This window comes from Oryctolagus cuniculus, chromosome 14, assembly GCF_051225735.1.
Source record: "Oryctolagus cuniculus isolate XC-2025 breed Fujian yellow rabbit chromosome 14, ASM5122573v1, whole genome shotgun sequence".
Classification (NCBI taxonomy): Eukaryota; Metazoa; Chordata; class Mammalia; order Lagomorpha; family Leporidae; genus Oryctolagus; species Oryctolagus cuniculus.
Window position 1 is genome coordinate 34539948 of NC_142880.1, and position 14478 is coordinate 34554425.

The 14478-nt window shown below is 41.3% G+C and overlaps 1 protein-coding gene across 8 annotated transcripts in view; it reads left to right on the forward strand.

Annotated features, from left to right (window-relative positions):
• Window positions 1–14478, forward strand: part of BTNL9 (butyrophilin like 9) — a 102762-nt gene continuing 88284 nt past the window's right edge. For 6 of the 8 annotated variants that reach the window (XM_089312534.1, XM_089312536.1, XM_051853899.3 and 3 more), the window contains exons 1-4: window positions 1–526; window positions 4251–4382; window positions 7058–7405; window positions 9083–9364. In XM_089312534.1, coding sequence (XP_089168660.1) covers window positions 4274–4382; window positions 7058–7405; window positions 9083–9364 — 739 coding nt within the window. In that variant the 5' untranslated portion in view covers window positions 1–526; window positions 4251–4273. The remainder of the gene's footprint in view (window positions 527–4250; window positions 4383–7057; window positions 7406–9082; window positions 9365–14478) is intronic. The other 2 variants (XM_089312533.1, XM_089312535.1) reach the window with 1 other exon arrangement.

Below are 14478 nucleotides of genomic sequence, written 5' to 3' on the forward strand. Positions count from 1 at the left end.
AGGGTATAGAGGGTTAAAAATTGTTAAAAACTCCTTTCTAACCCTTGGTGGATATTGCAATCCAGTTTCTGTCAATGAGAGGAAGGGGAATGCTCACTTTGCTTTCATGGACCTCCTGCTCAGCATTCCTTGAAATTCTGGCAGCCGGTGAGTACTACCCTTGCTCTGTTTCTCTGCAGCTTGCAGTCTACAAAATTCTCAAATACCTTTCCCCTTCTTCAAAGACCCTGGAGAGACATTTTCCATGGGAATTCAATTCACAGAGACAGGATGTGACGGGAACTTCCTCGTTTTGTTCTATCCATCTCGGTTTATATAGCAAAGGGCAGAGCAAATAGTATGAGTCTTAGAAGAAAGTAAATGAATAGTTCCATAACAAACAAGGTGAAAACCCTGGATTCAGCTGCCAGTCATGTCTAGAATATCATAGCATCTGGAACCAAAACACTTTGCAAGAATCATCACCCTTTTCAGAGATCTGTAGGACTCACCCATCCATCTGGACCTGTTGCTGCTACCTGCCCAGGTATGTGAATCATTCTTAATTCCTGTCTAAACCTTTACCTTTCAGAAACAGGAAGCAGAAATTAATTATAACAATGAGAGCCGTTGAGGAAAGCATGCTATGGGTGGCAATATTTTATCAGCTTCATGAGCTTGGCTGTGGAATTTGGTGTTTGAAGTACAGCCCAAAAGATTTAACTCTTCAGATAAGTCCCACCTGAGGAAGTAGATTTCTAATTTATTTCATTTCCCACTCAAATTAAAAGTATTTCAAGCCTCAGTAAGCCTTTCTTCGTGGGGTTGTCTATCTCCATTAGAGATTAGGGGTTGAAATTTTCTCTTGGGCAAATTGAAATCAAACCAGTCCTGGCTGGTTTAGAAGTCAGCGATAACTGACTTCTAAGGTCAGCATTGCAGTCTGAGTTGGAAAGAGAGAGGGTGAAGGCAGTCAAAAGCCCTATTTGCCTCTTGGGACTCATAGATTAGGATCTGAGGAATTAGAAAAGAGTAAAATAAATATCCTGAGCTTACAAAGGTAGCAGAAGCAAAATATAATTAAGTCAGATGCAAGGGCTGAGGGGCAGAAATCAAAAGAAATCAAGCTTTGTTCAAGAATTGGAGATGTAGAAGGAGAGAACAAGGGCTGGGGGCAGGGGAGAATCAGAAGGGAAGGGGAGGAGTAAAATTAGGAGGGAGAGGTAGGAATGTGTTTCCTGCAAGGGAGAGCATGGCATTTCCCCGGCATCATGACCCCTCATTCCTCCCTGGGACCCCAGGGAAAGCAGAGAATGCACTCCTCTGACAAACCTGAACTTTGGCCTGAAAGTCCTTTTCTGGGTTCTCCATCTTCCCCAAATACCTAACATGTCCAGCCTTTTCATTCCTTCCCCTAGGAATACCCCCTCCCTGGAAACAGAATCTGAAATCCATTTCAACTGTGATATGAAGAGCTGAAATAGGAAAGTGTTTCCTGTAATGGGTACTTGCAATTCCATAAGAAATGGAGCTGAATAAACAGAACATTGAGGTTGGAAAGGGTGTGCTTCTGGCAACAAATGGGAGCAGGGTGCTGTTCAGGGCATGAAAAGGTGTTCACCCCTCTGAAGTCACAGACTTTACCCTTCAGGATATTGCCAGACTACCTCTCTGTGATGAAAGGTTTTCAAGGCTGTGTCCTTGAGCACTTGAGCATATGCACCATCCATATGAAAAGCTGCTAACTCTGGGTTAAGTTGTTTTACCTGGCAGTGGGACTTTGTCATTTGTATTTATTTGTTTGTTTTGTAGTTGATACATTGTGATCCAGCCTTCTGTTTTGTGCATATGTGAGATGGTGTGTCAATGTAAGGGTGAGTGCTACAGTCTGTGGCCAGGAATTTCCTGATAGTGTTCATGAGTTGGGATAACAGGAGTGACTAATGGGTGAACCCAGACCAAACACATGTTCTGGTTGGGGATGAGTCTTTATCCATAGAGGCACAGAACCAGACAGCATAGCTGGAACTTCACTGTACCACCTAACAGCTGTATGTGCAAAGACAAGTTCTTAGCCTTCTGTTCTTCAGTTTCCTTATCAGTAATTTGGACCAATTAGTAATGATACAGTGGTAAAGTAAGTGCTTGGCAGATAGTAAGTTTCAAGTTCTTGTCAGTTTTTATTACTTTAGGCAAATATTCTGTGTGTGTGTGTGTGTGTTTACAACACACTCCCTGGCAGCTTCAGGCACAGGCATCACTATAGAAAACTATTATCCCTCTAGCAATTCCATGGTTCTGTACACAAAGCTCTAATATTCTGCCCCCTGAAAAATGACAATTTCCTCCAGTCTAGGGAGGAGTAAGGGCTCCTGTTGTGGGACCAAACTGCCCCTGTATAGCCTTTCTAATGGTCATCACTGTCTCATGAGAGAATCCAGGTTATCAGCTACCATATGTTGACCAACACCTCGGAATCTAGCCTAACCAAACACAGTCTGATTCCTTTGTGTATTGGAAGGTGCTACCTGGATTCTGATTCACTCCTCGTGACTCTGCCATTATGGGGCTCTAACCTCTACTGGAGGTTCAGGAAAAAAAGACAAGGGCACAAAAGAGAAGAGAAGGGAGGAGAGTAAGAAAACCAAAAGCAATGTGGGCTTTCTGCTGAAGAGCCTTTAGCTGCTGAATTTCTGGCCTGCCACAGATAGATTCCAACTTTTGTCACAGAGAGTGAGAGGCCAGGTAGTCCACTCATAGCAACGACCACTTCTCAAGGTCCCCGCCCATACTAATTATTGCATGGATAATAGTTAAAGCAACTGCTAGTCATCAAAATGGCTAGGCACCATCCAGAGGGAACTCTGACCTCCTCCCTCTGAGGCCCTTTCTGAAGTATGAATAGAGTTTCCCCAACTTTCTCTGCTGCCTCCTGAGTTTGGGCTCCAAGAGTGGCAACCACTATCTATCCACTCACTTCTTAGACCATTCCCTTTTCCTTTCATTGTATTCCCATCAGCTCAAGCCCTTCCTGGCTCTGGATCACTTAAGATCCTCTCCATTAATTCCTTTCACCCCATGACTCGTCTTCTGTGGTGTGAGCCAGCACAGCTTTTAATGTCTATCATCTACATCATGCTGCTGGTAGTGCTGACCCTAAGGTGGGATTCAGTAGCTGCAGGTCACCAGGAGCAATTGCCATGCCAAGGGCCACAGAAAGAAGACCAAAAATGGGGATGCAGAGGGCAAAGGCAGGAGACGAGGACATGGAAAGGGCTAGAGAGTAAAGGCCCATGGTGGACTTTCCCCCCAACCTGGGGTTTTCTAAGGAGGGAAAGAAGGAAGAAGTAGTTTCTGGAAAAATATGGAGTGATATTTGGAAGATGGAGGGACAAGGAAGTTCTGACTTCTATTTAACGAACACCCAATGAGCTCATGGTGGAGTGGCATTGATTTTTTTTCTACCGTCCAGAAGAGATCAAAGCTCTGTCAGTTACAAAATCTGACTAAAACCTCACAACTAGATGGAGAATCTTGTCTTAATTCAAATATGTGTTGCCCACACCACACTTAATGGCCTAATATTGGACTGTGAGATAAGGATGGGCATTGTCTAGGCTGTGATTAGTGCCTTTGAAGGATAGATAGAAAGCATGACTCCATCACTGAGGCCTCGAAGATACTATAGATGCAGGGATAGTGATCAGCCAACAACTGTGGGTGACATGTGAGGTCTTAGCAACCCCAGAAGTCTTAAAACTGAAGGGAAGAGACCCAGAATGTCATTGGAGTTAGCAGGAACTCTCAACTTCTGAAAAAAACAGGGCTGTGTTTTTTTCCTCTGTTTTGTGGACCTGATGTTCCAGGGACAAAGGAAATAAGAGCAATGTTGGGCAGGTGGCTGAGCTACCAGGAGAATAAAAATACATCTGAAATTCCAGAGGAGGGTGGTGCTGAGCCCCCATACAATGTATGGCTCTATTCCTGTCTCAAAACAATATGCAGCTCAGAGGCTGTTTCCCCTGGGATCCCTAAGTCCTGGCCCCCTACAGCTTTGTGACTTAGAGCAATGCCAATGATGCTATCAACAGCACCATAAAATTAGAAGCAGCTGTCATATCCTGCCATAATTTGAAAGAATGCAGGTGTGATGCTGCTTAGGAATTTGAGAACCAGACCAAAAAATGACCGAGACAATAACAGACCTAAGGTCCACTGGGACATATTCCAGCTCCCCTGTGTCACTCCAGCCTCACTTTGTCATTCTCCAGGTAGCCTCCTCTGATGACAAGAGATGGCAGATTTCCCAGTCTCCATGGATTTCTCACTGACAGCACCTCTGTCGAGCAGTCTCTTCCTCAGCCACCTTCTCCTCCTATTCCAGCCTGGGAAGCTGAACTCAGGTAGGATGTCTGCTCTTCTGCCATCTGTAGCCCAGCCAGCCTGAGCCTGGATGTGAATACCTCAACTCTTTCCACCCTTACTAAGAAGTCCTCCCCAGGCCTGTGATCTTGTAACATGGCAATAAGTCTTGCTAGCTGTCAAAATAAAAAGAGATTTCCAACACAGTTGTTAAAGAGTAACTTCCTCTGGCCACCATCTAGTCCCTTAATGGTCCTCCACTGTTTCTCCAGTGATCAATGCCTCTGAGCCACTTGTTAAAGTTCACAAGAATATCAGGAAGCATAGTAGGAGAGCATTCCAGGAGACTCTTTTTTTTTGACTTTTATTTAATGAATATAGATTTCCAAAGTACAGCTTATGGATTACATTGGCTCCCCCCCCCAATGACTTCCCTCCCATCCACAACCCTCCCCTTTCCCGCTCTCTCTCCCCTTCCCCGCTCTCTCTCCCCTTCCATTCTTATCAAGATTCATTTTCAATTTTCTTTATATACAGAAGATCAGTTTAGTATACATTAAGAAAAGATTTCAACAGTTTGCACCCACATAGAAATACAAAGTGAAAAATACTGTTTGAGTACTCATTATAGCATTAAATTTCAATGTACAGCACATTAAGGACAGAGATCCTACATGAGGAGTAAGTGCACAATGACTGCTGTTGTTGACTTTACAAATTGATACTCCTGTTTATGGCATCAGTAATCTTCCAGGAGACTCTTAATGGTCTGTGATTGTGCTGAACTAGTGAGAAACATTTTTATCTCCATGTAGTTTTTGAGGGACTTGAAAGACCTCACTCCATCCCACTATCTTTCGTGAAAAAAGCAGATAAAAGAGAGTATAAATTAATCATACAAACACAATTTCTAGACTAGGAACAAAAGAAATATGGGTGACAAGGATAACCTAAGCAGTTTGTGGTAAAGGGAGGGGGACAGACGTCACATAAATAGCTGCAAAAGAACCATGTCCAAAGATTTGTAGCTTAGCAGGTTAAGCCATAGCTTACAATACCAACATACCATATTGGAGCACCAGTTTGAGTCCCAGCTGCTCTACTTCTGATCCAGCTTCCTTCTAATGCTCATTGGAAAGCAGCAGATGATGATCCAAGCGCTTTGACCCTTGGCACCTGCGAGGGAGACCAAGATGGGATGAGATTCTGGGGTGCTGTCTTCTGTGTCAGCTATTCATTGCAGCCATTTGGGGAGTGAACTATTAGGATGGAAGATCTTCTTTGTCTCTCCTTCTCTCTCTGTTACTCTGTCTTTCAAATGAATAAATAAATCTTTCCTTTTATATAAAGGAAGCAAACTTTATGCATTCATATACACAATTTTAAGAACATAATGATTTTCCCACCCTGCCCTCCCTCCAACTTCCCTCCTACCTTTTACTTCTTTTCTTATTTTTCTTTTAATTTCTACAATGACATACTTTCAAGTTAGCTTATAAGTTCAAGCTTAATTCTCCACTAAATAAAGAATTCAACAAGTAGTATATGGGAAAAACCATTGTTCCTCAAGAGTATAGACAAGGGCTATGCCCAATAACCAAATCAAAAAATGTCAATTTCCCTAATATACATTACATTTTTGTACTCTGTGTACTATCATAAATTGGAGAAAACATGATATTTGTCTTGAGGGGACTGACTTAGTGAAATAAATCTTTTTAAAAAAGACAAATAAGTACAGCCAAAAGCAACTCATTTTCCCTGGAAAACCAATGAAAGTTATGGAGAGGTACCAGTATTTGAGCAGGATACATAGTCTCCAGGAAAATGCAGGTGAAAGGTGTAATGAGGCACGGTGTTCCCAGGCAGCCAGCTAGAAATCAGGTGTGTGGGGAGACAGCTGGAGAAGGCAGGCAGTAGAAAAGTGAATGCCAACAGGCAACCAAGAGGCCCAGGTGGGACTAAGAAAGCCAACTCCATGTTCTATGGGAAAAGTTAAGGATGGGAAGAGATTCACAAAGATTGAACTTTGATAAAGGGGTTTTAGCTGAGCTTGACAGGCAGGAAGCAGACTACTTTTGAGGTAAAAGAATGGCCACATACAGACAACAATGAAGAAGAGAATGATCAAGGGAAAGACCTTGATAGATAATTCTAAACAACAGGATTTGGTTGGTTTCTAGCCATAAAAACCTTCAGAGCAGAGAGCCTCCATGGAATATATATTTTTTGTTTTTATGTAATTCTTATATATGCATTACTGTAAAAACTGGAAAATCAGATAGGCAAAAATAAGAAAATATCTATGTCCATTGAGCAGAAATTACCATCTACAATTTGGTGCCTCTCATTTCAGATATTTTTCTGCACATGTAAAGTATTTTTTCACTCAAAATTATTGTGGACATGTTGTTTTGAAACTTCCTTTTTTGGTGAAGTATTGCTCTTATCACATTTACAAAATTGTCATCAAAATAAACTTTGTACCTAACTGGTTCAAACCAATAACTAGTACTGTACTACCTACTATAGCTGGTTATATTTTTAAGTTTAGAATTTTTTTTCATGACAGTTGCTTGCTCAAAATAATCAGGCTGATTCTCCAAGGAAGTCATTGGGATGACTTATTGTAGAATTCTGGCCTACAAATTGAGGTAACTAAAAGTTAAATTTAAGAAGGAATGATTTGGGTCATTGCTCTTGCTTTTCATTCTAGAGGAGGTTAAGGTGTTAGGCCCTGACCGTTCCATGCTGGCCCTTGTTGGAGAAGAGGTGGAGTTCTCATGCCACCTGTCACCATACCTGGATGCAGAGCACATGGAGATCCGCTGGTTCCGGAGCCAGACCTCAGAGGTGGTGCACCTATATCAGCATGGACAGGAACTATACCACCAGCAGATGACACAATTCCATAACAGGACCAAACTCCTGAAGGATGACATTGCTGTTGGCAGCATGGTCCTGGAACTCCACAGCATCGTCCCATCTGATGAGGGTCCATATGGGTGTCGCTTCCTCTCCAGTGACTTCTCTGGTGAAGCTGTGTGGGAACTGGAGGTAGCAGGTATGTGATCCAGTCAAGTCACAGAGAAGAAAGGAAAAAGGGGTCAGTTTAGATAGAATTGCTTTACTCAGGAATAGAGAATGACAGAGGATCACAGAAAAAGAAGAATAACCCTAATTTTAAAATACACACACACACACACACACACACACACACACACATGCATTATTTAAAACAGAGGGCCAGATTCTTGAGCAAATTAATAAAAGAGATAAGCGGTGTACCAAAAAATATATTAGTGACCCTTAAGCATAGAAAAAAGGTCATTTTTACTTATAATAAAAAGGATTAACACAACTTCAAGTGCAAATGTTACCTATCAGATTGGCAAAAATTCAAAAGTTCCACCACATACTTTTGGTACAGCTTTGGGAAATGGGTCTCCTCCTGTCTAGTTAATGGAGTTCAAAGATGTAAAGCACCAGGGAAGAACGATTTGGCAACAGTAAAGATGAACACTTGCACATCTATCAGTGACACAGGAATCGTATCTTTGGGAATTTGCCACAAAGATATATACCCAACACTTACAATATGTAAAAGGCATATGTGTAAGTTTAATCTTTGTAGAATTATTTGTAATTACAAAATAATGGAAGCTATCTAACTGTTCACACATGAGAGATGAGTATTTTCCACCCACACAATGCATTGACCCATACTTTAAAGCTGGAAAAAAATGAGGAGAAACTCTATGAATGAGTGTGGAACAATTTCTAGGATGTGTTGTTAACAGAAAAAAATCAAGGATCAGGCATTTGGCCTATCAGTTAAGACCTCCATTGGTATTCCTGCATTCTGTCAGAGTATCTGAGTTGGAGTGGTGACTCCAAACCTGACTCCAGCTTCCTGACAATGCAGACCCTAGAAGGTAGTGGTGATGATTCAAGCTGGGATCCCTGCCACATACTTGGGAAGTTCTAGTTGAGTTCCCAACTCCTGACTTTGGTCTGGCCCAGCTGCAGATGTTGCAGGAATTTGGGAGTGAGCCAGTGGGTGGGATCTCTTTTTCCTCTTCACTCTCTAAAATAACTAAAAAATGCTTTTAAAAAACACAAAAAATGCAAAATAGTTCAAAAATATATTTTTTGTGTGTAAGTGAGAAGAACCATTTCAATGTAAAACATAGGAAGAATAAAACAGAAATTAATGAAATGAATTACCTAAGGATGAGAAGGTAATAGGACGCAAAGGATACAAAAAGGCCTGGAGATTTTCTGATATAGATTTAATAATAACAACATTTATCTTTAAACCATGTTAATGTTTTGCATATTCAAAATATAAACCTAATCCAGCAGTACAAGGCAACAATGGAGTGCATATAAAAGGCATTTTGGCTTTAATGAAAATCAAGAAAGGAAAATCTCTTGGAATTTATGGTGAGACAATTTTTCATTCCAGGGAAACTGTCCCCTTTATGTCTAAATGACTACAGCTTTTCACAAAATATTCCCCTTCATATTTCCAAACGTCCCTTAAGGTAGCACCGTAGCCACATGGCACTGGTAATCTAGACTGCCATTCATAAATGGGAGCTGTGAGCCCATACCTGTGTGAAGAGCAGCTCCCAGTTCATGATCCCTCATAGTGACTGTGCATGGAAAGGGTGAAATAGACTTTCTGCACAACTTGTAAAAAGGGTCTGATCTTTCCCACTCCTCCTGTCTCTCACAGGGCTGGGCTCTGACCCTCACATCTCCCTGGAAGTATTCAAGGAAGGAGGCATTCAGCTGAGGTGCAGCTCCCATGGCTGGTACCCAAAGCCCAAGGTTCAGTGGAAAGACCATCAGGGAAACTGCCTGTCTCCAAAGTCCGAAGCCATCAACCAGGATGCCCAGGGCCTGTTCAGTCTGGAAACATCTGTGGTTGTCAAAGGGGGTGCTCATAGAAATGTGTCCTGTTTCATTCAGAACCCTTTACTGGTGCAGAAAAAAGAATTTGTAGTCCAGATAGCAGGTGAGTAGGTGACAGCTCACATTCATTTTTCTCATCATCATGTTCTTCATGTCCACCGGCCCTAAAGTGGTCTATAATGAAACAATAGTACTGGGGCCTGGATATATACAGGGCTGGTTTACTCTGACACCTGGAAAGTCAGCAAATTCAAAATCAGGAACCTACTAAGAGTACAACTAACTACTCAAACAGTAAGTGTGGAAAGTTCCAGAGAGCTACATCAGTTGTTCCAATCGTCATAAGATACCCATTAGATGTCATCATGAGAGCCCATATGTCCTTAATTTCATCTCTCAAATGATACCCACTGACCACCCATAATATACCCTAATCCCTGCTCTCAGGTCCTCAGGAGGGGAGACAGACAATAAACAATCCAAGTAAATCATATCATGTGTTAGAAGGTGGTAGCTACAGGGAAAATGAAGCAGGCAAAAGTGCCCAGGAGTAGCTTGGTATGTCTGTGGGTTATAAGAGCAAGGAAGTAGATGTTTAGTCAATGAGCCAAAGGTGAGGTTACTGTTTAATATCAGTTTTATTAACCCTTAAAAGGGTTTAATGTTCATAGTTATAACTGGTTTAAATATTAAAGACACACCCAAATTTTCCATGTTGTTCCAAATCATTAGTGATATTTTTATAGCAGAAAGAAATCTCATCCCATGATATAGACAGACACATATATGTTCTCATGAAAAATGACAAATTGTTCTGAAATAAAAGGGGTTGGAAGTACAATTTGTGACAAATAATCCATTCTAAACTTCCTTGTCATCGAGATGGCCATCTGTGTTAGGAAAAATAAAACATCTGATATTTCCATAGTAAATATGGAGAGAGGTAAACATGGAGCCAAATAGGTAAGTCAACCTGCCAGAAGACATAGACATAGGAGTGCTTTTTCCCTGATGTTTACATTTCAAAGAGAAGATCCTTGAAGAAAAGCATTCCTAGTTTGAAAGATTTACAAGAGACTTGTATAGCTTTCAGAAGGATTTACACTCATCTCAAAAGAATAAAGTGGGGCCAGCGCCGTGGTGTAACAGATTTTTCTCTCTGCCTTCACATGCAGCACCGACACCCTACATGGTCATCAGTTCAAGTCTCTAGCTCCTGGCTTCAAATTAGCTCAGCTCCAGCCATTGTAGCCATTTGGAGAATGAACCAGTAGATGGAAGACCTCTCTCTCTGTCTCTCCCTCTCTCTGTCTATAACCCTGACTCAAAAAAAATCTTACCAAAAAATAATTAAGAATTTATAATTTTCTAAAAGAACTCTTATTTTTAAATAGATCTGGAGTTTTTCTTTTAAAAATGTGTTTATTTGTGTGAAAGTTAGAGTTACAGAGAGAGATTAAAAGACAGAAAAAGATCTTCCATCTGCTGGTTAACTCCCCAAATGTCTACAATAATCAGGGCTGGGACAGGCCAAAGCCAGAGGCTCTTCTGGGTCTCCCACATGGGTGCAAGAGCCCAACCACTTGGGCCATCTTCTGATGCTTTTCCAAGGCTATCAATTGGGAGTTGGATTGAAAGTGAAGCCAGGACACAAATTGGTGATATACAATGCTGCACTGAAGGTGACATTTTAAGCTGCTACACCACAATGCTAGACTCAAGAAATAATCTTTTTTTTTTTGAAAGGCAGAGTTACACAGACAGAGGGCGGTGGGGATGGGAGAAAAGACAGAAAGAGAGATCTTCTATATGCTGGTTCACTTCCCAATAGGTGCAATGTCCAGGGCAGGGACAGGAATTAGCCCACAGTGGATACAACCCTCACCTATGTTGTCACATGACCTGCACAAAGGATCTGTGCAGTCCTCAGTGTGAGCACAGAACCTTTTGCAATGAACCACCCCAGACAGTCAGGGAGTTCTGAGCCTCTGACACCAGACACAGGGATTTCCCAGAGATCCACTCTACACTCCACTACGCTCAACTCTATCATGCAGTCACAGAATTCCCACAGTCATAGAGCACAAGGCACCCAGATCTTTCATCTCATCAAGCCTGTCCTGTTCATGGAGAAAGCAGAGAATTTCCCAGAGCCAGCTGCCTGTGGTTGCTCCGACTTGGCAGTTTGAGCCCCAGAACCTATAATAGGTTAAGAGGATGAGAGCACCCCACAATCCTAAGAATATGCCCAGCCCCCTCCCAGCTAGACTCAAAGCCCATGGGAAATACAGATTTTTCTCTCTGGCAGAACAACCTGGTTGCATACACAAGAGCCACCACAACTTCTACTGGTGTCAAATGGTGCATTCTCTACACTGTTGGTTGTCGGATGCCCTTGTGGAGGATGGGGAGAAAGAAATGTGCTTTTCTTTAGTGGGATTAGGTGTATTTCCTTTGCTGGATTACTCTTCTAGGGCTCCAGGCCAGACTTTAAGTCAGTGTGATCCCCAAGCTTCTTCCTCACATGATATCACCAGTGGCATGGGCTGCCACAAATCTCTCACCTTTTTCTTTCACATATCTGCTCTGTTAGTGCATTTTATACTGTAGTGTTCTTTCATGATTAGTCCTAATGTATGACTACCCACAGGACTCAATGTAAAACTGGTCTGGTGGTGATGAATTCTCTCCATTTTTGATTGTCCAGGAAAGACTATTTCTTCTTCAATTCTAAAGGAGACATTTTCTGGATGTAGTATTTTTGGTTGGAAGTTTTTTTTCCAAGACCTTGGATATATTGCTTTGTTCTCCTCTTGCCTGTAGGATTCGTACTAAGGAGTCCATCATTAATCTAATGGACTTTCCCTCATACTTAATTTGACAATTTTCTCTTACCTTCTTTGGTATTTTCTCCTTGTCCTTAATTTTTGACAATTTGACTATTTGATACCTTGTGGAAGGGTTTGTTGGGATGAATCTGATTGCTGTCCTCAGAGTTTCCCATAGCTGGATACCATATCTCTTTCAAGACTTGGCAAGTTTTCACTTTATTATTTCATTTGATATATTCTTAATGTATTTGTCAATCTCTTCTTCAGGTGTCCCCACACAGCAAATATTTGTCCATTTACTCATATCCCATATATTTCATGGTCTTTCTTCATTATTTTTTATTCCTTTCTCTTTATTTTTAAATGAGTAATTTTAGAAGTTTGTCCTCAATATGAGACATTTTCCTTCTATTTGATTTATTACGTTTTTAATATTTTACTTTTTCTTTTTTTCTTTCAAACTTTTATTTAATGAATATAAATTTCCAAAGTACAGCTTATGGATTACAATGGCTTCCCTCCCATAACGTCCCTCCCACCCGCAACCCTCCCCTTTCCCACTCTTCTCCCCTTCCATTCACATCAAGATTCATTTTCAATTCTCTTTATATACAGAAGATCAGTTTAGCATACATTAAGTAAAGATTTCAACAGTTTGCTCCCACACAGAAACATAAAGTGAAAAATACTGCTTGAGTACTAGTTATAGCATTAAATCTCAATGTACAGCACACTAAGGCCAAAGATCCTACATGAGGAGTAAGTGCACAGTGACTCCTGTTGTTGACTTAACAAATTGACACTCTTGTTTATGGCATCAGTAATCTCCCTAGGCTCTTGTCATGAGCTGCCAAGGCTATGGAAGCCCCCTGAGTTCACCAACTCTGATCATTTTTAGAAAAGGCCATGGTCAAAGTGGAAGTTCTCTCCTCCCTTCAGAGAAAGGTACCTCCTTCTTTGATGACCCATTCTTTCCACTGGGATCTCACTTGCAGAGATCTTTCATTTAGCTTTTTTTTCCCAAGAGTGTCTTGGCTTTCCATGCCTGAAATACTCTCATGGGCTTTTCAGATGGATCCGCATTCCTTAAGGGTTGATTCTGAGGCCAGAGTGCTGTTTAGGACATCTGCCATTCTGTGGGCCTGCTGTGTATCTCACTTCCCATGTTGGATCATTCTCTCCCTTTTTTATTCTATCAGCTAGTATTTGCAGACACTATTTTTCTTTATGTGATCCCTTTGGTTCTTAGTCCTATCATTATGATCAATTGTGAACAGAAATTGATCACTGGGACTAGTGAGATGGCATTGGTACATGCCACCTTGATAGGATTGAATTGGAATCCCCTGGTATGTTTCTAACTCTACCGTTTGAGGTAAGTCAGCTTGAGCAGGTCCCAAATTTCACATCTCTTCCCTCTCGTATTCCCACTCTTACATTTAACAGCGATCATTTTTCAGTTAAGTTTCAGCACTTAAGAATAATTGTGCATTGATTACAGTATTCAATCAAAAGTATTAAGTAGAACAAACAAAAAAAATACTAAGAGGGATAACAAGTTGCTCATCAACAGTCAGGGTGAGGGCTGATCAAGTCACTGTTTCTCATAGTGTTCATTTCACTTTAACAGGTTTCCTTTTTGGTGCTCAGTTAGTTGTCACCTATCAAGGAGAACAAGTGGTATTTGTCCCTTTGGGATTGGCTTATTACACTCAGCATAATGTTTTCCAAATTCCTAACAGGGATCACTTTTCAGTTAAAATTTAAACACCTAAGAATAATTGTGTGTTAATTACAGAGTTCAAGCAATGGTACTAGAACAAAAAATACTAAAATGGATAAAGTATTACATTGTACATCAACCATCAGAACAAGAGCTGATCAAGTCACTGTTTCTCATAGTGTCCCTTTCACTTCAACGAGTTTCCCCCTTGGTGCTCAGTTAGTAGTCGCCGATCAGGGAGAACATATGATATTTGTCCCTTTGGGACTGGCTCAATTCACTCAGCATGATGTTTTCCAAATTCCTCCATCTTGTTGCAAATGACCGGGTTTCGTTGTTTTTGACTGCTGGATAGCATTCTATAGAGTACATGTCCCATAATTTCTTTATCCAGTCTACTGTTGATGGGCTTTTGGGTTGGTTCCAGGTCTTAGCTATTGTGAATTGAGCTGCAATAAACATTAATGTGCAGACAGCGTGTTTGTTTGCCAATTTCATTTCCTTTGGGTAAATTCCAAGGAGTGGGAGGGCTGGGTTGTATGGTAGGGTTGTATTCAGGTTTCTGAGGAATCTCCAGACTGACTTCCATAGTGGCTTGACCAGTTTGCATTCCCACCAACAATGGGTTAGTGTCCCTTTTTCCCCACATCCTCTCCAGCATCT